General features: G+C 42.7%; 1 protein-coding gene across 1 annotated transcript in view; it reads right to left on the bottom strand.

Annotated features, from left to right (window-relative positions):
• Window positions 1-24,749, bottom strand: part of LOC115152816 (integrin alpha-9) — a 151,918-nt gene that overhangs the window by 42,077 nt on the left and 85,092 nt on the right. The window contains exons 16-18 of the mRNA XM_029697656.1: window positions 15,675-15,827; window positions 10,679-10,755; window positions 9,618-9,765 (exon numbers count right to left, since the gene is read on the bottom strand). Coding sequence (XP_029553516.1) covers window positions 9,618-9,765; window positions 10,679-10,755; window positions 15,675-15,827 — 378 coding nt within the window. The remainder of the gene's footprint in view (window positions 1-9,617; window positions 9,766-10,678; window positions 10,756-15,674; window positions 15,828-24,749) is intronic.

Genomic DNA, 24,749 nt, shown 5'->3' with positions numbered 1-24,749 from the left:
AGCTTGCCACAGCAGGACTTGGCAGAAATGTTTCTCTAAATCACAACACTGCTCTGGTTGCATGTCCTCAAACTAGTACCACACCATCCTGGTCCCACACAATGTTTATAGCCAGAACCTCTGCTATAGGCGTAGGTTTACTTCCTACTTTACCACAACAGCCTGTAGTAGAGGTTCTGACTATCACAAACCTCGGACCTGTCATGATGAACATAAGATTCTAAAACATAAACCCTGTGCTCCCACAAAAAAAGTACAAATAAGCACACCACCCACCTCCACCTCATAATCCTGTGCTTCTGTGTGTGGCAGTGTGACGACAGACCTACGTTCAAATACTATTTGAAACAATTTATAATACTTCCACTGGGCTTAATTGTGCTTGCCTGGTGCAATGGAACCAAGAGAATAGTCATTAAAGTGCCAACACCACTCTGAGGAGTGAGATGAGCTTCTGAAACTAATTCACCTCCCTGGTTTTCAGACGGCTCTGGTTGCAAGAACAACAGAGAGATAACCAGACCACCGCTCTTAAAAACGGGGGGAACGGGAGTTCACACTCAGCTCCACACACACCGCACACACAGAGTGAGAAAGAGCCTCAGAGGAGGAGCGGGAGCTGACCCTAACAGAACCTTAGCGGAGCAGAGAGAGGTCACATGAACACCTCTGAATTCTACCAGCAGGCAGAAGTAATTACAAAAGTCAATAGCTGTGTTCGAATACTCATACTAACCGTACTATTTGTGACGTGAATTGAGTATATAGTATGCTTATTGGTCATAGTATGTATGTAGTTAGTGACCCAAAGGTTCCCGGATGTCGTACTAAATTCACCAAAATATGAAGTATACACGCAGAGCACACTATTTCTGTACTTTAGGGCCCATAATGCAATTCTTCAGGAAATGGGTGTGGCTTCACATCATTTTCAGATTTGAAGAAAATGGCTGAAAATATGCAGCCGAAGTACAACGAGAGCAGATACAAATTCATTGCTTTAACTAATTATGACAAATGTGAAGAAAATGTTGAGCAATGTAATAAAGTTATGTTGGCTGACAATTTGTTAGCTACGGTGTCCTTACGAACCACATCGCATAACATTACAGCAGTATGTACCGGTACGTTGTTAGCTAGCTACCTAACGTTAGATGGCTACTTATACATCAAACTTGCCAGTATATTAACTATAGGCTAACTACCCAACTTTAATTGATTTGATTATTTCCGTCATTCTTAGCTTAGCTAAATGGTATAGTCGTTGTGTGTTCTCAATGGACATTTGGGTGCTTTCGTAAATTCGCTCTGGCTATCTACTCCAATTTCAGAGCACTCTATTCTGTGCTCTGGTACACTTAGACAAATGAATTCACGAGCGCTCAACACCCATTGAATATGGCCCGTGTCAGTAAACGTTGGCAAAAAAACGTAATTCAATTGTTACCAGCAGCACAGTTACAGTCACCAACGCTCTGGATAACATGAAAACTGCCTAACCAGCTCTAGGGCGAGTAAAATGGTAAGAGTGGTCTCATTTGTGTCTGGAAGTAGCTAGCAAGCTAGCCAACGTTAGCTTGGGTGCTTGACTGCCGTTGTAACGTCAGAACGCTCAAATCAACCCTACTCCTCGGCCCAAGCGTCCAGTGTACACTCCGATAGCGAAACGTTCTAAATTTGCGAGTGCACTCTGGCACTTCAGATTGAATTTAAGAACACACCCAAAGTTGTAAAATGTCTAACTAGTAATTTGTTATGCTAACTAGCAAGAGTTTGCATAGCAAATCAAATCAAATGTATTTATATAGCCCTTCTTACATCAGCTGATATCTCAAAGTGCTGTACAGAAACCCAGCCTAAAACCCCAAACAGCAAGCAATGCAGGTGTAGAAGCACGGTGGCTAGGAAAAACTCCCTAGAAAGGTTAGTTAACACAGTGTCCAAAGAGGGGCCAGAAGTATACAGAATGGTGTCGTCTGTGTAGAGGTGGATCAGAGAATCACCAGCAGCAAGAGCAGCATCATTGATTTATACAAAGAAGCGAGTCGGCCCGAGAATTGAACCCTGTGGCACACCCATAGAGACTGACAGAGGTCCGGACAACAGGCCCTCTGATTTGACACACTGAACTCTATCAGAGAAGTAGTTGGTAAACCAGGCGAGGCAATCATTTGAGAGACCAAGGCTGTTGAGTCTGCCAATAAAAATTTGGTGATTGACAGAGTCGAAAGCCTAGGCCAGGTCGATGAATACGGCTACACAGTAATGTCTCTTACCGATGGCGGTTATGATGTCGTTTAGGACCTTGAGCGAGGCTGAGGTGCACCCATGACCAGCTCTGAAACCAGATTGCATAGCGGAGAAGGTACGGTGGGATTGGAAATGGTCGGTAATCTGTTTGTTAACCTCTTGACGGTCGCCTAGGATAGGGGGCGCCACAGCGCTTTTTGAAAAGAATTCGTGCCCATTTTAAACGGCCTACTACTCAAACTCAGAAGCTAGGATATGCATATAATTAATACTTGTGGATAGAAAACACCCTAAAGTTTCTAAAACTGTTTGAATGGTGTCTGTGAGTATAACAGAACTCATATGGCAGTCAAAACCCCGAGACAGATCGAAACAGGAAGTGGAATTCTGAATTGCGGACTCAACTTCATCTCGTTGCCTATAAATCACACCGTGAGCAATGGTTCATTGACCACTTCCTATTGCTTCCACTAGATGTCCCCAGTCTTTACAAAGTGATTTGAGTCTCCTACTGTGAAAACTGACAGAATGACACGCTGTGGAACGTGGTCACATGAAGAGGGCCATCACCATTATGACGCCGGTGCCCCTGGCTACTCTCCCCTTTCGAAACGTTTACAAAGACAATGAAACCGTCCCCCTTGAATCTTATTGGAGCTGTTTGAAACAGGCCCTAAAGATTTATGTTATACAACGTTTGACATGTTTGAACGAACCTAAATAAGAAAAAAATGCATTTTGTTGAAAGAATAGTCCCGCGCCCGACGGGACTTTTGGTGCAGCCTTCAGAACGCGCTAACAAGAACAAGCTATTGGGACGTAAATTATTCACTTTTTCGAACGAAAATACATTTGTTGTGGACCTGGGATTCCTAGAAGTGCTTTCTGATGAAGATAATCAAGGTAAGGGATTATTGACAATAGTATACAAGATTAGATTTGATATGCGATTGTTCCAAGATGGCGCTGACCTGTAACGCTAGCCTATTTTTCTGAGTATCGCATCCCCTTTTATCGCAAAGTGTGATTACCCAGTAAAGTTATTTTTAAATCTGGCATTACAGGTGCTTTCAAGAGATATTCATCTATAAATCTTAGAATGACAATATTACATTTTAAAAATGTTTTCGAATAGTAATTTAGTAAATTGTAGCGCTGTTTCACCCGATGCATGAGGGAAAATAGTTAGTCAACGTTACGCGCCGATGTAAAATGCTGTTTTTATATATAAATATGAACTTTATCGAACAAAATAATGCATGTATTGTGTAACATGATGTTATAGGTGTATCATCTGATGAAGATTGTCAAAGGTTAGTGCTGCATTTAGCTGTTTTTTGGTTATTTGTGATGCATGTGGTTGGTCGGAAAATGGCTATGTGGCTACTTTTACGATATACTCCTCTAACGTTTTGCTTTTGCTGTAAAGCCTTTTTGAAAATCGGACAACGTGGTTCGATTCAGGAGAGGTGTATCTATAAAACGATATAATTTGAAAAAATAATTGAAAAAATAAAATAAAATAAAATGTTGTTATGCTAATGGAGATAGGATTTTTCGCTGGATGTCCGTCCCGTATGCCCGACCAGGGGTTAACTTGGCTTTTGAAGACCTTAGAAAGGCAGGGTAAGATAGATAAACATTACTGAATACAAACAGTGTAGCTATTCCCTCCACAAGGCAATCAAACAAGCTAAGCATCAGTATAGAGACAAAGTAGAGTCGCAATTCAACGGCTCAGACATGAGAGGTATGTGGCAGGGTCTACAGTCAATCACGGACTATAAAAGGAAAATCAGCCCGGTCGCGGAACAGGATGTCTTGCACCCAGACAGACTAAACAACTTCTTTTCTCGCTTTGAGGAAAATACAGTGCCACCGACACGGCCTGCTACCAAAACCTGCGGGCTCTCCTTCACTGCAGCCGACGTGAGCAAAACATTTAAACGTGTCAACCCTCGCAAGGCTGCTGGCCCAGACGGCATCCCCAGCCGCGTCCTCAGAGCATGTGCAGACCAGCTGGCTGGTGTGTTTACGGACATATTCAATCAATCCTTATCCCAGTCTGCTGTCCCCACATGCTTCAAGAGGGCCACCATTGTTTCTGTTCCCAAGAAAGCTAAGGTAACTGAGCTAAATGACTACCGGCCAGTAGCACTCACTTCCGTCATCATGAAGTGCTTTGAGAGACTAGTCAAGGACCATATCACCTCCACCCTACCTGATACCCTAGACCCACTCCAATTTGCTTACCGCCCCAATAGGTCCACAGACGATGCAATCGCAATCACACTGCCCTAACCCATCTGTACAAGAGGAATACCTACGTAAGAATGCTGTTCATCGACTACAGCTCAGCATTTAACACCATAGTACCCTCCAAACTCGTCATCAAGCTCGAGACCCTGGGTCTCGACCCCACCCTGTGCAACTGGGTCCTGGACTTCCTGACGGGCCGCCCCCAGGTGGTGAGGGTAGGTAACAAAATCTCCACCCTGCTGATCCTCAACACTGGGGCCCCACAAGGGTGCGTTCTCAGCCCTCTCCTGTACTACCTGTTCACCCATGACTGTGTGGCCATGCACGCCTCCAACTCAATCATCAAGTTTGCAGACGACACTACAGTGGTAGGCTTGATTACCAACAACGACGAGACGGCCTACAGGGAGGAGGTGAGGTCCCTCGGAGTGTGGTGTCAGGAAAATAACCTCACACTCAACGTCAACAAAACAAAGGAGATGTTCGTGGACTTCAGGAAACAGCAGAGGGAGCACCCCCCTATCCACATCAACGGGACAGTAGTGGAGAGGGTAGAAAGTTTTAAGGTCCTCGGCGTCCACATCACGGACAAACTGAAATGGTCCAACCACACAGACAGCGTGGTGAAGAAGGCGCAGCAGCGCCTCTTCAACCTCAGGAGGCTGAAGAAATTCGGCTTGTCTCCAAATACTCACACAAACTTTTACAGATGCACAATCGAGAGCATCCTGTCGGGCTGTATCACCTCCTGGTACGGCAACTGCTCCGCCCATAACCGTAAGGCTCTCCAGAGGGTAGTGAGGTCTGCACAACGCATCATCGGGGGAAAACTACCTGCCCTCCAGGACACCTACACCACCCGATGTCACAGGAAGGCCAAAAAGATCATCAAGGACAACAACCACCCAAGCCACTGCCTGTTCACCCCGCTATCAGTCAGAAGGCGAGGTCAGTACAGGTGCATCAAAGCAGGGACCGAGAGACTGAAAAACAGCTTCTATCTCAAGGCCACCAGACTGTTAAACAGCCATCACTAACATTGAGTGGCTGCTGCTAACATACTAACTCAACTCCAGCCACTTTATTAATGGGAAAATGGATGTAATAAATGTATCATTAGCCACTTTAAACTTTAAACAATGCCACTTTTACATGTTTACATACACTACATTTCTCATTTATTTATTTTATTTATTTCACCTTTATTTAACCAGGTAGGCAAGTTGAGAACAAGTTCTCATTTACAATTGCGACCTGGCTAAGATAAAGCAAAGCAGTTCGACAACATACAAAAACACAGAGTTACACATGGAGTAAAACAACATACAATCAATGATACAGTAGAAAAAAAATAATCTCATATGTATATACTGTACTCTATACCATCTATTGCATCTTGCCATCTTGATGTAATGTATCACTAGCCACTTTAAACAATGCCACTTTTATATGTTTACATATCCTACATTACTCATCTCATATGTATATACTGTACTCTATACCATCCACTGCATCTTGCCTATGCCGTTCTATACCATCACTCATTCATATATTTTTTTATGTACATATTCTTATTCATTCCTTTACACTTGTGTGTATAAGGTAATTGTTGTGAAATTGTTAAGTTAGATTACTCGTTGGATATTACTGCATTGTCGGAACTAAAAGTACAAGCATTTCGCTACACTCGCATTAACATCTGCTAACCATGTGTATGTGACAAATAAAAACTTGATTTGATTTTGCAAGAGAAAGGCCATAATGTATTATTTGAGCCCAGGTGCAATTTAGATTTTGGCCACTAGATGGCAGCAGTGCATGTGCAAAGTTTTAGACTGATCCAATGAATTTCTGTTCAAATTTTGGATCAAGATGGCACAAATTTGCCTAATTGGTTAATTAACAACTTTTCATGTTAAAAATGTTGCAATCTCCTCAAACAATAGCATGGTATTCTTTCACTGTAATAGCTACTGTGAATTGGACATTGCAGTTAGATTAACAATAATTTAAGCTTTCTGCCAACATCAGATATGTCCGTGGAAATGTTCTTCTTACTTACAACTTCATGTTAATCGCATTAGCCTACGTTAGCTCAACCGTCCCATGGATGGGACACCGATCCCGAATGAGTTTTAAGAAGCTGCTAGGTTGAGAGACTTTTTGTTTAAGAAGCTGATAGGTAGACGGATCAGTGGGACCAGGAAGTCACAGACAGGAAGGGAACAATATTAAAAGAGGACACAGGAGTCTCTCACAGCCAGACCTGCGTTCAAATATTATTTGAAATATTTAAAACACTTTGCCTGGAGTGCCAGGTGGGTGGGGTTTGCACTTTCTGGACTGTTCCATTGGATCCATTGCAACAGGCAAGCTCAATCAAGTAAAGCTAATATACATTATATATTCTAAAGTATTTGCGATAATTTCAAATAGTATTTAAAACCAGGTCTGCAGGAGTGTCACACACAGCAACAGCCTTAGTCTGACGACTGTAGAAGACATAAGCTGTGTTCGAATACCCATACTAGCATACTGTATACTACACACTCAAACAGACTACCTCAACCTATTAGCTTCCCAGACAAAGAAAGAGTCTGTTACAGAAGGTAAACCAATACTAAACCTGAAGTTAATAGTTCATTCAATTAGCCACGTGAAACTAAAACCCTTCAAATATTATTTTTGCAATATTTAGGTCAAATATTATTGTGCATATTAGATTGAATTTATATTCAATGTCCATTCATCTCAGTCCCTCTTTCCTAAGCTTTGACTGACATGGCATCTCTCTCCAGTATGATTAGGTCTGTTCTGCTGGCCTTACAAAAACTGAGGCTGTGTCCCCATTCTCCACTCACCTTCCATTCACGTGCACACTTCCCTTCCATACAGTTTCACACTCCCCATCATGGAATTAAAAGTAATTGGATTGGTGTAGAGTAAGCATTGGCTAGAGAAAGATGGCATCTTACTCAGGTCTGACTAGGTCTGTCTGCTGTTATCTTATGTAACAACAACTGACAGGGAACAGAAAGACAAACAGCACACTAACCTAACCTCTAGCCTAGAGCCAACGCCCTTCCCCCTGTTCTGGGAAACACATTTACAGTTACAGTTTCGGGGAAAAAGTCTGGGCTTAAATGTGGAGGTTCACAATCAACTATACTATGAATGCTGGAAAATACTGGCTCAAATATGTTTCACGTCATAACGCATAAGCTGTGTTCGAATACTCATAATTACTGCACTAACCATACTATTTGTGATATAAATTGAGTATATAGTATGCTTATTGGTCATAGTATGGATATAGTTAGCATGCCAAAAGTTCCCGGATGTCGTACTACATTTGCCAAAATGCGAAGTATACAAGCAGTGGACATTAGTTCTGTGCTTTTAGGGCCCATAATGCAATTCTTCCAAAAATGGGCATGGCTTCACATCGTTTTCAGATTTTAAGAAAATGGCGGAAGTCCAACGAGAGCGGACACAAATTCATTGCTTTAACTAATTATGACAAATGTGAAGAAAATGTTGAGCAATGTAATAAAGTAATGACTTTTCAAATAAGTTACCTTACACGTTATATTGGCTGACAATTTGTTAGCAACGCTATCCGTACGAACCACATAGCATATCATTACAGCAGTATGTACCGGTATGTTAGCTAGCTACCTAACATTAGTAGGCTACGAATATATCAAGCTTGCCAGTATAGTACCTACATGCTATCTAAACCAACATCTATTGACTTGATCATTCCTGTCATTCTTAGCTTAGCTAAGTAGTATAGTTGTTTTGTGTTCTTAAATTACTTTTGGGTGCTTTTGTAAATTCGCGCTGGCTATCTACTCTGTTTTCAGAGCGCTCTCGTCTGAGTATACCAGAGCGCAGTATAACTGATGAATTGACGAATGCTCAACACTGGTTGAATATGGCCGGTGTCAGTAAACATTGGCAAAAAAGCGTCATTCAATTGTTGCCAGCAGCACAGTTACAGTCACCAACGCTCTGGATAACCAGCTCTGCTAAGGCAAGTAAAATGGTCAGAGTGAGGTGTTCTCTCATTTGTGTCTGGAAGTAGCTAGCAAGCTAGACGTCAGTGAGTTAGCCTGGGTGCTTAACTGTCGTTGTAAGGTCAGAACGCTTGAATCAACCCTAATCTCCTGCCAGAGTGTCCAGAGTGCGCTCTCAATGCTCCGACAGCGAAACGCTACGCCCAGAGCGCAGTCTAAGCACACTCCGGCACGTCAAAATGAATTTAAGAACACACCCAAAGTCGTATAATGTCTAGCTAGTAATTTGTTATGCTAACAAGCAGGCAAGAGGTTGCATAACAGCATCAACTTCCGGTAGACAGGCGAAGCACTAGGACGCTCACCTGAAAGGATACCGTTTGTTTACAATATACTAAAATCAACTAATAGTATATAGTATGTAGTATATACTCATTAAGTATGTAGTATACGTTATGTTAGTATGGGTATTCGAACACAGCTATAGCCTCAGCGATGGTGTTGTTGAAACTTAGCCTCAGTGAATGGTGTTGTTGAAACATAGCCTCAGTGAATGGTGTTGTTGAAACATAGCCTCAGTGAATGGTGTTGTTGAAACATAGCCTCGGTGAATGGTGTTGTTGAAACATAGCCTCAGCGAATGGTGTTGTTGAAACATAGCCTCAGCGAATGGTGTTGTTGAATGAGGAGTATTTTAGTTAGGTCTTGTGCTCTTGTTAGAGTTGCATAATTCTGGAAACTTAGCCAAAATTCAGAGATTTTAAAGAATTTGCAGTTGTGAGATACCCAGTTGTAGGGTTCCCTTTCTGATTATTTCCTCCTGATTGCTGGAATCTTCCATTTCCTACAGTAACCATTGATCAACTGTTAATTCAACTTTCCCAAAACGTATTTATTTCAAAGAAACACTAGACATGAGCCCTAAAATGTAAACAACCGACATTTCAACATGCAAATAAACATGCACAACAATAATCATGAAGAGACAACAGCAGAATGAAAAGACAGAACAACCAATCAATGTATGAAACCTTTCACACAACAGCCCCCACTTACAACAACAACAACAACAATAGAACAACAACCAACCTTCTGCCAGTAGTTGATATAGAAGACATCTCTGGAGAAGTTGAAGTAGATGTTGGTGTCGTAGGCATCGTCCCCTGCGTTGGAGATGGTCACGTTCAGAGAGACGTTCCTCACTCCTCCTAGGGCCAGATGGGAGCGCACGTGGAGCCTAGACGCAGGAATGGAAGAATGACTTTTATTTGATAGGGACAGAATCAGTTAAAAGATTGTGAGATGTTCCGTATGTTCCTCACTCTTGCCAAGACTAGAGGGGGATGGATATGGAGCCTGGTAGAGAATATTATGGTCAGAAGAAGCTTTCTTTCTTTTCTAAAGGTATTACTCTCAGTTATAAGTTATTATGACAACTACAATGGAGTTATATGAGAGATTTTCACTCCACACACAAGCAAAGGACACTAGTAATATATAACTAAGCTGTTATACTAGTAGTAATACCACTGAACCACTGAATTACAACAGCTTTTGGTTTCCAAAAGTCCACACTGCCAATGATTCATACAAGAGGAAAAGGACCTCCCTCACTAAATATGGAGAAAGCATGGATGGCTTCCAATGACAACGAGAGCCAATGAGCACGCATCATAGTTCCACTGACCACACCCACACCTCAGTGTGTACAGCATGACCTCAGTCTCCTTTCATAGCGGAGTGGTAAGCAGAGGTCAGAAGAGAATGCGTGCTAGCACACACACACAATCTTGTACAACTAACCTTGTGGGGATACACAATTCAGTCCCATTCAAAATCCTACTTTTCCTAACCCCTATCCTAACCCGTACCCTAACCTTAACCCGAAAAACTAACCTTAACCCTAAATCTAACCCTAGCCCCTAACCCTAATTCTAACCATAACCCTCTAGAAATAGCATTTGACTTTGTGGGGACCAACAAAATGTCCCCGTTTTTTTTTTTTTTTCATTTACTATTCTTGTGGCTGACTTCTGGTCCTGAGAAGTATAGTTAAACACGTCCAAAACATACACACAAATAGATATAATATAAACCAAGTGAGTGGTCAAACAGAGGAACAGACAGTGTATGTGTGTGTGTGTTTTTACCCAGAAAGCAGCAGTTTCCCATGGAGCCTCAGGTCAGCAGCACAATCATCAGACAGGCAGTTCCTCTCAAACCATGTCTAGAAGAGGAAACATAACAGAGAGTAATCGAAAGATAACTAAATTGATCAATCTTCCAAATTCCACTCAAGGAAAGAAAACACAGTGGTAACACGAGGTGGTAACTGAAACCACCTCATAACAATAATCTGAGGTTATTTCGTTGAGGTCATTTCTAGACATTCCTCTGCTAACACAGAGGAAGAAGAGACTTTGCTTTCAGGTACCAGTGTTAGAGGGTCGATTCTTAAAATATTTCTATAACTTAACCTGTTGGGGCAGGGGGCAGTATTTGCACGGCCGGATAAAAAAAACTTACCGATTTAAACTGGTTACTACTCTTGCCCAGAAACGAGAATATGCATATAATTAGTAGATTTGGATAGAAAACAGTCTAAAGTTTCTAAAACAGTTTGAATGGTGTCTGTGAGTATAACAGAACTCATATGGCAGGACAAAACCTGAGAAGATTCCATACAGGAAGTGCCCTGTCTGACCATTTGTTCTCCTTCTGTGGCATCTCTATCAAAAATACAGCATCTCTGCTGCAACGTGACATTTTCTGAGGCTTCCATTGGCTCTCTAAAGCCGCCAGAAAGTGGAATGGGGTGTCTGCTGTCTCAGGGCAAAGTGCAACAGCTCTGTTTGTGAGTGGTCAGCCTGGGGACAGTGAGACTGAGATGCGCATTCACGACAATTCCCCAAAAAATTATTTCAGCCTTTGAATGAATACAACGTTGCCCGGTTGGAATATTATCGCTATTTTACGGGAAAAATAGCATAAAAATTGATTTTAAAACAGCGTTTGACATGCTTCGAAGTACGGTAATGGAATATATTGACATTTTTTGTCACAAAATGCGCTCGCGGGTCACCCTTCGGATAATGAACTGAACGCATGAACAAAACGGAGCTATTTGAATATAACTATGGATTATTTGGAACCAAAACAACATTTGTTGTTGAAGTAGAAGTCCTGGGAGTGCATTCTGACGAAGAGCAGCAAAGTTAATCCAATTTTTCTAATAGCAATTCTGAGTTTAGTGAGTCCCAAACTTGGTGGGTGTCAAAATAGCTAGCTGTGATGGTCGAGCTATGTACTCAGAATATTGCAAAATGTGCTTTCGCCGAAAAGCTATTTTAAAATCTGACACCGCGATTGCATAAAGGAGTCCTGTATCTATAATTCTTAAAATAATTGTTATGTATTTTGTGAACATTTATCATGAGTAATTTAGTAAATTCACCGAAGGTTTTCGGTGGGTATGCTAGTTCTGAACATCACATGCTAATGTAAAAAGCTGGTTTTTGATATAAATATGAACTTGACTGAACAAAACATGCATGTATTGTATAACATAACGTCCTAGGAGTGTCATCTGATGAAGATCATCAAAGGTTAGTGCTGCATTTAGCTGTGGTTTTGGTTTTTGTGACATTATATGCTAGCTTGAAAAATGGGTGTCTGATTATTTCTGGCTGGGTACTCTCCTGACATAATCTAATGTTTTGCTTTCGCTGTAAAGCCTTTTTGAAATCGGACAATGTCCTCTTTGTCCCTATCCCAGACAGGATAAACACCATGGGATCACACAACCATCATACCGCTCAGGAAGGAGACGAGTTCTGTCTCCTAGAGATGAACATACTTTGGTGTGAAAAGTGCAAATCAATCCCAGAACAACAGCAAAGGACCTTGTGAAGATGCTGGAGGAAACAGGTACAAAAGTATCTATATCCACAGTAAAACGAGTCCTATATCGACAAAACCTGAAAGGCCGCTCAGCAAGGAAGAAGGCACTGCTCCAAAACTGCCATAAAAAAGCCAGACTACGGTTTGCAACTGCACATGGGGACAAAGATCATACTTTTTGGGAGAAATGTCCTCTAGTCTGATGAAACAAAAATGTAACTGTTTGTCCATAATGACCAACGTTATGTTTGGAGGAAAAAGGGGGACGCTTGCAAGCCGAAGAACACCATCCAAACCGTGAAGCACGGGGGCAGCAACATGTTGTGGGGGTGCTTTGCTGCAGGAGGGACTGGTGCACTTCACAAAATAGATGGCATCATGAGGGAGGATAAGTATGTGGATATATTGAAGCAACATCTCAAGACATCAGTCAGGAAGTTAAAGCTTGGTTGCAAATGGGTCTTCCAAATGGACAACGACCCCAAGCATACTTCCAAAGTTGTGGCAAAATGGCTCAAGGACAACAAAGTCAAGGTATTGGAGTGGCCATCACAAAGCCCTGACGTCAATCCCATCGAAAATGTGTGGGCAGAACTGAAAAGGGCTGTGTGAGCAAGGAGGCATACAAACCTGACTCGGTTACACCAGCTCTGTCAGGAGGAATGGGCCAAAATTCATTTCACTTATTGTGGGAAGCTTGTGGACGGCTACCCGAAACGTTTGACCCAAGTTAAACAATTTAAAGGCAATCCTACCAAATACTAATTGAGTGTATGTAAACTGCTGACCCAATGGGAATGTGATGAAAGAAATACAAGCTGAAATAAATAATTATCTCTACTAATTTTCTGACATTTCACATTCTTAAAATAAAGTGGTGATCCTAACTGACCTAAAACAATGTTTACTTGGATTAAATGTCAGGAATTGTGAAAAACTGAGTTTAAATGCATTTGGCTAAGGTGTATGTAAACTTCCGACTTCAACTGTAGGTAGCACAACAGCTGTAGCCTGTTACCTCATTCAACCTAGATATATGCAACACAACAGTTGTAGCCAGTTACCTCATTCAATCCAGGTTGTATCACAACCGACCGTGATTGGGAGTCCCATAAGGCGGGGAGCACATTTGGCCCAACATCGTCTGGGTTTGGCTGGTGTAGGCCGTCATTGTAAATAAGGTTTTGTTCTTAACTGACTTGCCTAGTTAAATAAAGGTTAAATAAAAAATAAAATACAATAAAACGTAACTATAGGCACCACAATAGCCCTGAACAGCTAATCAAAGCGCTACCCAGACCCCCTTTACGCTGCTGCTACTCTCTGTTTATTATCTATGCATAGTCACTTTAACTCTACATACATGTACATATTACCTCAATTACATCAACTAACCAGTGCCCCTGCACATTGACTCTGTACCGGTACCCCCTGTATATAGCCTCACTTGTTATTTTACTGTTGCTGTTTAATTATTAATTAATTTTATTTTCTATTTTTTACTTATCTATTTTTTTACTTAACCTCTCTCGGGTATGTGGGACGATTTCGTCCCACCTACGTAACAGCTACTGAAATTCCAGTGGCGCGATTTTTGAATCGTTAGAAATACTATTACTTCAATTTCTCAAACATATGACTATTTTACAGCTATTTAAAGACAAGAATCTCGTTAATCTAACCCCACTGTCCGATTTCAAAAAGGCTTTACAACGAAAGCAAAACATTAGATTATGTCAGCAGAGTGCCCAGCCAGAAAAAATCAGACAGCCATTTTTCAAGCTAGCATATCATGTCACATAAACCCAAACCACAGCTAAATGCAGCACTAACCTTTGATGATCTTCATCAGATGACACACCTAGGACATTGTGTTATACAATACATGCATGTCTGTTCAATCAAGTTCATATTTATATCAAAAAACAGCTTTTTGCATTAGCATGTGACGTTCAGAAAAAGCATAACCCCCGCAAACTTCCGGGGAATTTACTAACAGTTTGCTAAATTACTCACGATAAACGTTCACAAAAAGCATAACAATTATTTTAAGAATTATAGATACATTACTCCTCTATGCACTCGATATGTCCGATTTTAAAATAGCTTTTCGGATGAAGCACATTTTGCAATAATCTAAGTACATAGCCCGGCATTACAGGGCTAGCTATTTAGATACCCACCCAGGTCAGCCTCCACCAAAATCACATTTCCTATAAGAAAAATGTTCTTACCTTGCTTGTTCTTCATCAGAATACACTGCCAGGACTTCTACTTCAATAACAAATGTTGGTTTGGTCCCAAATAATCCATCGTTATATCCAAACAGCGACGTTTTGTTCGTGAGTTCTAGACACTATCAGAATGCTTCTTCACGGTCCCGCGCATGGCGCATTGGCGTGTCAAAAATGTCTAAATATTCCATTACCGTACTTCGAAGCATGTCAACCGCTGTTTAAAACCAATTTTTATGCCATTCAACTCGTAGATAAGTGATAATATTCCGACCGGGAGTATGCATTGAGCCTAAACAGCCGAATAAAATTTCTCCTCAGAAGCGACTCATGCACGCGCCTCATTCAAAGGTCCTCGGAGCAGCCACTTACAAAAGGTGATAATGTGTTTCAGCCTGAGGCTCCCTCGTAAACCTTCAGTTATTTCCCGGGCTCTGAGAGCCTATCGGAGCCCTGGGAATTGTCACGTTACAGCTAAGATCCTTACTTTTCAATAAAAAGATGCAAGACGCACGACTCCTTGTCAGACAGGGTACTTCCTGCTTGAAACCTTGTCAGGTTTTGCCTGCCATAGGAGTTCTGTTATACTCACAGACACCATTCAAACAGTTTTAGAAAATTCAGAGTGTTTTCTATCCAAACCTGAACAATAATATGCATATTCTAGCTTCTGAGTTGGTGTAGGAGGCAGTTAAAAATGGGAACATATTTTTTCCAAAATTCTCAATACTGCCCCCTAGCCCAGACAGGTTTTAACACTTATTTTTTATTTATTTTTATTAACTTCTTAAAGCATTGTTGGTTAAGTGCTTGTAAGTAAGCATTTCACTGTAAGGTCTACACCTGTTGTATTCGGCGCATGTGACAAATAAAATTTGATTTCAACCTAGAAATAGGCAACACAACACCTGTAGCCTGTTACCTCATTCAACCTAGATAATAGGCAACAACAGCTGTAGCCTGTTACCTCATTCAACCTAGATAATAGGCAACAACAGCTGTAGCCTGTTACCTCATTCTTTGCTGCCATCTTGTCTCCTTTCCTCCAGCGCAGTACAGGTGTAAGAGCAGGCAGGTCTTTGTCCAGGTGACCATTCACCACATGCTTCCCCAGGGTGTAGGCCACCTCAAAGGTGATGGCTGTGAATACGTCTTTCACGTCCTTCTGTAGAGACACAAAGAGAAACCAAATGGCAGTTCAAGCACAATGTAATTTCGGAACCCAGAACCAAATCTTGAATGCTCAGTTTGTTATGAGAAAGAGCCAGTGTTCAAGACCACCTAAAGCGATACCGATTCAATACCAAGTATACACCTCATTATATATAACAAAATATATGTATACAATACCATTCAAAAGTTTGTGGTCACTTAGAAATGTCCTTGTTTTTTAAAGAAAATCACATTTTTTGTCCAATAAAATAACATCAAATTGATCAGAAATACATTGTTAATGTTGTAAATGACTAATATAGCTGGAAACGGCAGATTATTTATGGAATATCTACATAGGCATACAGAGGCCCATTAACAGCAACCATCACTCCTGTGTTCCAATGTCACGTTGTGTTAGCTAATCCAAGTTTATCATTTTAAAAGGCTAACTGATCATTAGAAAACCCTTTTGCAATTATGTTAGCACAGTTGAAAACTGCTGTTCTGATTAAAGAAGCAATAAAACTGGCCTTCTTTAGATTAGTTGAGTATCTGGAGCATCAGCGTTTGTGGGTTCGATTACAGGCTCAAAATGGCTAGAAACAAAGAACGTTCTTCTGAAACATGTCAGTCTATTCTTGTTCTGAGAAATGAAGGCTGTTCCATGTGAGAAATTCCAAAGAAACTGAAGATCTCGTACAACGCTGTGTACTACTCCCTTCTTAGAACAGGGCAAACTGTCTCTAACCAGAATAGAAAGAGGAGTGGGAGGCCCCGGTGCACAACTGAGCAAGAGTACAAGTACATTAGAGTGTCTAGTTTGAGAAACAGACGCTTCACAAGTCCTCAACTGGCAGCTTCAAGAAAAGGTTAAGATGGGCAAAAGAACACAGACACTGGACAGAGGAACTCTGCCTAGAAGGACAGTATCCCAGAGTTGCATCTTCACTGTTGACATTGAGACTGGTGTTTTGCAGGTACTATTTAATGAAGCTGCCAGTTGAAGACTTGTATTCACAATTTATTTTATTTTGAATTTATTACATATGCCGTGAAATTGACCCCATAGGTTTGGGATGAGTTGGACTGCAGAGTGAAGGAAAAGCAGCCAACAAGTGCTCAGCATTTGTGGGAACTCCTTCAAGACTGTTGGAAAAGCATTCCAGATGAAGCTGGTTAAGAGAATGCCAAGAGTGTGCAAAGCTGTCATCAAGGCAAAGGGTGGCTACTATGAAGAATCTCAAATATAAAATATATATACAAATATATATTTGTTTAACACTTTTTTGGTTACTACATGAAGCTATGTGTTATTTAATAGTTTTGATGTTTATTATACAATGTAGAAAATAGTACAAATAAAGAAAAACCCTGGAATGAGCAGGTGTGTCCAAACTTTTGACTGGCACTGAATATAACAGAAGAATGAAATAAAACAAAACTGTTTGACATAGAAACACCAGATTTATCTGTAAAAAAAAAACGTTATTAATGATGAAATAATGAAAAATATTAATAACATTCCACCCATGAGGCCAAAGAGGGCGCTTTTGTTCCTTGACTGCAGGAAAGGGTTGTTTCAAATTATCATTATCTGGTAAGTGGAACTGTGTTTTTTGTGATAATAATGCATTCTTTTTTTGTTTTTGCTCAATCTGATTGGGTGGGCAGGACCTGGCTCCCCAGTGGGTGGGCCTGTGTCCACCAGGCAAACTCATGCCTACACCCCTTATGCAAACAGCACATGACTGAATTGCACATCACAAATAGATTTACTGGTAGATATCATACATTTAAACATCTTTCCTATCTAACGGCTACCGATGTCATTCTGTGAGATGATCCATGCCAAAACCAGTTGAGAGCTGCATACTCTTCCTGCCTGCAGACGATATTCTGCCAAAACTAGGCTATGTGTGCTGCGCGCATATTCATATATTGCACGTGCTTTGCGACTGGGTAGTCCACTTTGTGCATAATTTCACTATTGTACTACATAAATCGTATATCTCCACTACACTACTTTGATACGCATCAGTGGGGATTAAGAAGTGAGATTACAGTTGCTGTCCTTTGATCTTCACAAACCTGTCACACACTAAAGTCCTAGGTCCAATAGGTTCGCCACTGCACACACATTTCTAGAATAGATATAAAGGCTGTTAAGAGATTAATGTTTCGAGAAAAGAGTGTATATATTTGGCCTGGCAAAGCAGTTTTATGTGCTCATTGAATGAAAGCTGATAATTATGAGTTTTTTACTCCGCTGGTCTCGGGAAGAAATTACGAGTCCTTCCTGTCCGAGCCAAGACCGAGTACAAATGTATCCGACACAAGACCGAGACACTCAAAATGCTGAGTACTACAACCCTTTGAAAGAGCCCTATTATGTTAACATCAGATAAAGTCCTCTCTAGGTACTATCAATCTGAACCTGACTGGTTATAAAACAGTGTCACCCAAGCTTCAGAAGTGGATATGAGCTTCAGAAGACCATGCCAACCTCATCTTTACTGGCTCTGATATTTTCTCCACTCATTGTCCTTTCAGCTCAACGCAGCTCGGTTTGGATTGGCTCAGTAGCGTGAAGAGGGTAAATTTAATACATGTACTAAACAACTGGCATTGCATTGGCATGTACTGTACTCTATCCTTTCCACTGTGAGACCATACGACCTGAGAGAACCATAGAGAAAGTGTTTCTTTTGGCACGGGACTTGGAAACAACAAAAAGCAAAAAAAACATAAGCTCTGAATATGATCAAACCCCACGTCCTCATTAGAGAATACTGTTGGAAAAGGGACATGGGAAAATCACAGCTTTCTCTCTTTTCTTTAATCTTTCCTGTCCATTAAACTTCACTCACTCAACCTTTAGAGAGCTAGAGACTCTGATGGTGAGGGGTTTGGCTCCATGTTACTGTCTGGTACCACTGACCGACCGGAGTGTCTCTCTTTGCCGATACTAGTGTCTGCCAGCTTGGAAACAAACCCCTCATGAGGGCTCCACGGTATTTTCTTCTCCGGTGGTCTCTTTCTCTCCCTCTCTCATTCCCGGTGGTTGTGCTCTCTCTCTCTCAATTTTTGTTGTTGTTTCATTTTCCACCGTCCATCAATCCACCCATCCCCTTCCTCTTTCAGGCCATATAGGAGGCCTGAAGTTCTGTCTGGTTGGATTAACACATCAGCCCACACACACTTAAACACTCACACATTTAAACACTCACACACTGACATCCTCTGTGAAGGGGCGGCTGTCTGCTACCTAACAAAGTGAGAGAGTTATGGCAGGAAAGAGGAAAAGTGTGGATGTGGGCAGGACATGAGTCGCCAGAAACAGGCCCGGGTACAAGGCTTCTTCCTGCATTGGGAGGGATAAAATACTGCAACCCGCCCCTATGATCATCAAGACCCAAATTAGAAACTTGACTAAAAATGTTATTGAATTATCCTCTTAGTACTATAGCTTACGTTGTCAAGCTTTTGGTAACGCACAGGTAGAAATACCAAGATATGCAGTCTTCTAAATGCTTTATCTGCTTTACTGTTGGTCATAAGTTATGAAGTCATTGTACTGTATGATTGAATTAGTTTTTTGTGAAATGTCACATTAAGCACAACACAAATATAACTGAATATAATTTGATGGGTTTGGTTCCCAACCTTCCCGTATACAAAACAGTGACAAGGCTCAGTACCATGGATGGACTACAGAAATATAATCTCATGTCAGCCGTGTTAAGCATGCCCAAGGAGTGTACTGTACAACCGCCTTGGTCAGAGGGGCTTTTCCTGCTCTAGTCATTCTATTTCCATGGGATGAGCACTGCTGACTGTTGACCCCTGACCTACCATCCATCATTAAACTGTCTCAGAGACAGAGGCTGTGATATCGTGGGAGATGGAGACAGAGGCTATGTCTCAAATGACACCCTATTCCTTATAGTGCACTACTTTTGACTGGAGCCCTATTGAACCATATTGAGCCCTAGTCAACAGTAGTGCATTATATAGGGAATAGGGTAACATTTGGGACACAGACACTGCCCGGTCCCAGGGAAGGAACAGAACAATGCGTGGCTGGAGTCTGGGAATGAGCAGCAAAACTCCCATTACATCCCACTTTATGTTAGGAAACAGTGGAGGTCATTGGCAGTTATTAATGTTCCCTATACCACCCCAAGCCCTGCCTCCCAAGCCCCAGTCTCACCCCCAGCCTAGTTCTAGGCTCCTACCTCACCCTGACCACCCCAGCCCCAGCTTCCTACCACAGCCCTTCATCCCCAGCTCCTCCAACCCTAGTCCACTACTCCAGCCCCAGCCCACCACCACCCCTCTCCCAGGCTCCAACCCCAGCTCCTGTCCACCACCACCCCTCTCCCAGGCTCCAACCCCAGCTCCTGTCCACAACCACACATCTCCCAGGCTCCTACCCCAGCTCCTGTCCACCACCACCCCTCTCCCAGGCTCCAACCCCAGCCCCAGCCCACCACCACCCCTCTCCCAGGCTCCAACCCCAGCTCCTGTCCAGCACCACCCCTCTCCCAGGCTCCAACCCCAGCTCCTGTCCACCACCACCCCTCTCCCAGGCTCCAACCCCAGCCCCTGTCCACCACCACACCTCTCCCAGGCTCCAACCCCAGCTCCTGCCCACCACCACACCTCTCCCAGGCTCCAACCCCAGCTCCTGTCCACCACCACCCCTCTCCCAGGCTCCAACCCCAGCTCCTGTCCACCACCACACCTCTCCCAGGCTCCAACCCCAGCCCACCACCACACCTTTCCCAGGCTCCAACCCCAGCTCCTGTCCACCACCACACCTATCCCAGGCTCCAACCCCAGCCCACTACCACACCTCTCCCAGGCTCCTACCCTAGCTCCTGTCCACCACCACCCCTCTCCCAGGCTCCAACCCCAGCTCCTGTCCACCACCACCCCTCTCCCAGGCTCCAACCCCAGCCCCAGCCCACCCCCACACCTCTCCCAGGCTCCTATCCCAGCCCACCCCGCACACCATTCCCAGGCTCCTACTGCAGCCCCAGCCAACCCCACACACCCCTTCCAGGCTCCTACCCCATCACAGCGCTGCTGTTAACTCCTGTATTTATAGAACACAGGAGTTCCCGAGCTCCAATTAAGACAGAGGCTGACTGGGTGTTAATGGCCTGGTGCCTTTAATTATGTGAATGGAATGGACCCACACAACAACTGGTCCTTACATACAGTTACCTGGCACGCACGCATGCACGAGCACACGAAACACCCGCACAACACACACGAGTAACAAACACCGTTCACAGCGTCACATTCACAAATGAGAGACAACATGGCAGCAGATGACTCTCTACAGTCAAAGGCTGTCATTCTATGAACCAACGCTTGCCTCAGGGACGCTTTGTTTCATTCAAATGTTTCATTTGTTCATTCATTTGTTTCATTCTAATTTCTACCAGCATGTTAAATGTGCAACCAGAGGGGAAAAAAACTCTAGACCACCTTTACTCCACACACAGAGAAGCGTACAAAGCTCTCCCCCGCCCTCCATTTGGCAAATCTGACCATAATTCTATCCTCCTGATTCTTGCTTATAAGGAAAAATGAAAGCAGGAAGCACCAGTGACTCTGTCAATAAAGAAGTGGTCAGATGAAGCAGTTGCTAAGCTACAGGACTGTGTAACTAGCACAGACTGGAATATGTTCCGGGATTCTTCCGATGCCATTGAGGAGCACACCACATCAGTCACTGGCTTCATCAATAAGTGCATCGATGACGTCGTCCCCACAGAAACTGTACGTACATACACCAACCAGAAGCCATGGATTACAGGCAACATCCGCACTGAGCTAAAGGGTAGAGCTGCCGCTTTCAAGGAGCGGACTCTAACCCAGAAGCTTATAAGAAATCCCACTATGCCCTCCGATGAACCATCAAACAGGCAAAGCCTCAATACAGGACGAAGATAGAATCATACTACACAGGCTCCGATGCTCGTTGGATGTGGCTGGCTTGCAAACTATTACAGAATACAAAGGGAACCACAGCTGCGAGCTGCCCAGTGACACGAGCCTACCAGACGAGCTAAATTACTTCTATGCTTGCTTCGAGGAAAGTAATACTGAACCATGCATGAGAGCACCAGCTGTTCCGGACAACTGTGTGATCACGCTCTCCGCAGCCGATGTGAGTAAGACCATTCAACAGGTCAACATTCACAAGGCCGCAGTACCAGACGGATTACCAGGACGTGTACTCTGAGCATGCGCTGACCAACGGGCAAGTGTCTTCACTGACATTTTCAACCTCTCCCTGTCTGAGTCTGTAATACCAACATGTTTCAAGCAGACCACTATAGTCCTTGTGCCCAAGAACACTAAGGTAACCTGCCTAAAAGACTACCGACCCGTAGTACTCACGTCTGTAGCCATGAAGTGCTTTGAAAGGTTGGTCTTGGCTCACATCAACACCATTATCCCAGAAACCATAGACCCACTCCAATTTGCATACTGCCCCAACAGATCCACAGATGATGCAATCTCTATTGCCCTCCACACTGCCCATTCACACCTGGACAAAAGGAACACCTATGTGAGAATGATATTCACTAAGCTAAGGACCCTGGGACTAAACACCTCCCTCTACAACTGGATCCTGGACTTCCTGACGGGTGGCCCCCAGGTGGGAATTGTAGGTAACAACACATCCGCCACGCTGATCCTTAACACGGGGCCCCTCAGGGGTGCGTGCTCAGTCCCCTCCTGTACTCCCTGTTCACTCATGAATGCACGTCCAGGCACGACTCCAACACCATCATTAAGTTTGCCAATGACACAACAATGGTAGGCCTGATCACTGACAACGACGCATATAGGGAGGAGATCAGAGACCTGGCCATGTGGTGCCAGGACAACAACCTATCCCTCAACGTGATTACGACTAAGGAGATGATTGTGTACTACAGGAAAAGGAGGACCAAGCATGCCCCCATTCTCATCGACGGGGCTGTAGTGGAGCAGGTTGAGAGCTTCAAGTTCCTTGGTGTCCACATCACCAACAAACTAACATGGTCCAAGCACACCAACACAGTCGTGAAGAGGGCACAACTAGACTGAAAAGGCAACTGCTCGGCCTCTGACCGCAAGGCACTACAGAGGGTACATGGCATTTATCTTTATGTGTTTGTGACATTTGTCATGAAAACCTAACAGCTATAAAGATTAATGTCACATGGTACATTAAAACCTAACAGCTATAAAGATTAATGTCACATGGTACATTAAATCCTAACAGCCATAAAGATAAATGTCATGTAGGTACATTGAAACCTAACAGCTATAAAGATAAATGTCATGTAGGTACATTAAATCCTAACAGCTATAAAGATAAATGTCATGTAGGTACATTGAAACCTAACAGCTATAAAGATAAATGTTGTGTAGGTACATTGAAACCTAACAGCTATAAAGATAAATGCCATGTAGGTACATTAAATCCTAACAGCTATAAAGATAAATGTCATGTAGGTACATTGAAACCTAACAGCTATAAAGATAAATGCCATGTAGGTACATTAAATCCTAACAGCTATAAAGATAAATGTTGTGTAGGTACATTGAAACCTAACAGCTACAAATGTCACAAACACATTTGAACTCTTGATCTATGAGTATGTTCGCTTTCATGTCATCATTATCATCTAAAAGAATACCGGTCAGTAACATGTACAGTAATATTGGCCATGATGTACAGTAGAGTAATTAGCCATTTCTGTCATGTAGGTACATTAAAACCTAACAGCTATAAAGATAAATGTCAAACAATACTCCCAGATGGGAACTACTGCTCCAATCAGCCCCGGGGTGTATTTATCAAGTGTTTTAGAGTAGGAGTGCTGATCTTGGATCAGGTCCCTGCTGTCCATGTGAACATATTCATTGTTATCTAAACATGTAAATAAATGTTTAGATGCAGGTCCTGAAGTTCACATGCTTACATACATCACCTTTATGCTTATGGGCATAAGAGAATATGATCGGGAATGGTTTAATTGCTTTCTGAAACAATGGCCCTGTGTGTGTGTGTGTGTGTGTTACAGTAAACCTTAATGAGCTCGGTCACATCATGTAGAAGGTATTCAGGACCCGAGACAGTTAAAACACAGCTGGGATTCATAAAGGCACACACACACACACACACAGAGAAAACCTGTGTGTGTGTGTGTGTGTGTGTGTGTGTGTGTGTGTGTGTGTGTGTGTGTGTGTGTGTGTGTGTGTGTGTGTCTCTCTTTATGAATCCCAGCTGTGTTTCAACTGTCTCCATTCATCCAATGGAATTGAAAGGGTATACCACCTCAGTCACCGGCTTCATCAATAAGTCCATCAAATCAAATTGTATTTGTCACATGCTGAATACAACAGCTGCAGACCTTACAGTGAAATGCTTACAAGACAAGCCCTTAACCAACAATGCTTTAAGAAGTTAAGAAAAAAAAAGTGCTAAGTAAAAAATAGATAAGTAGAAAATAGAAAATAAAAGTTACAAATAATGAAACCGCAGCAGTAAAATAACAAGCGAGGCTATATACAGGGGGTACTGGTACATTGTCAATTTGCGGGGGCACCGGTTAGTTGAGGTAATTGAGGTAATATGTACATGTAGGTAAAGTTAAAGTGACTATGCATAGATTATAAACAGAGAGTTCGGTCCTACTTTTCCTGTAGTCCACAATCATCTCCTTTGTCTTGATCACGTTGAGGGAGAGGTTGTTGTCCTGGCATGACATGGCAAGGTCTCTGATCTCCCTATAGGCTGTCTCATCATTGTCGGTGATCAGGCCTACCACTGTTGTGTCATTGGCAAACTTGATGATGGTGTTGGATTCGTGTCTGGCCATGCAGTCATGAGTGAAAAGGGAGTACAAGAGGGGTCTGAACA

This window comes from Salmo trutta, chromosome 18, assembly GCF_901001165.1.
Source record: "Salmo trutta chromosome 18, fSalTru1.1, whole genome shotgun sequence".
NCBI lineage: Eukaryota > Metazoa > Chordata > Actinopteri > Salmoniformes > Salmonidae > Salmo > Salmo trutta.
The sequence above is the reverse complement of the archived record's forward strand: the minus strand, read 5'-3'. Positions and strand labels throughout refer to the sequence as shown.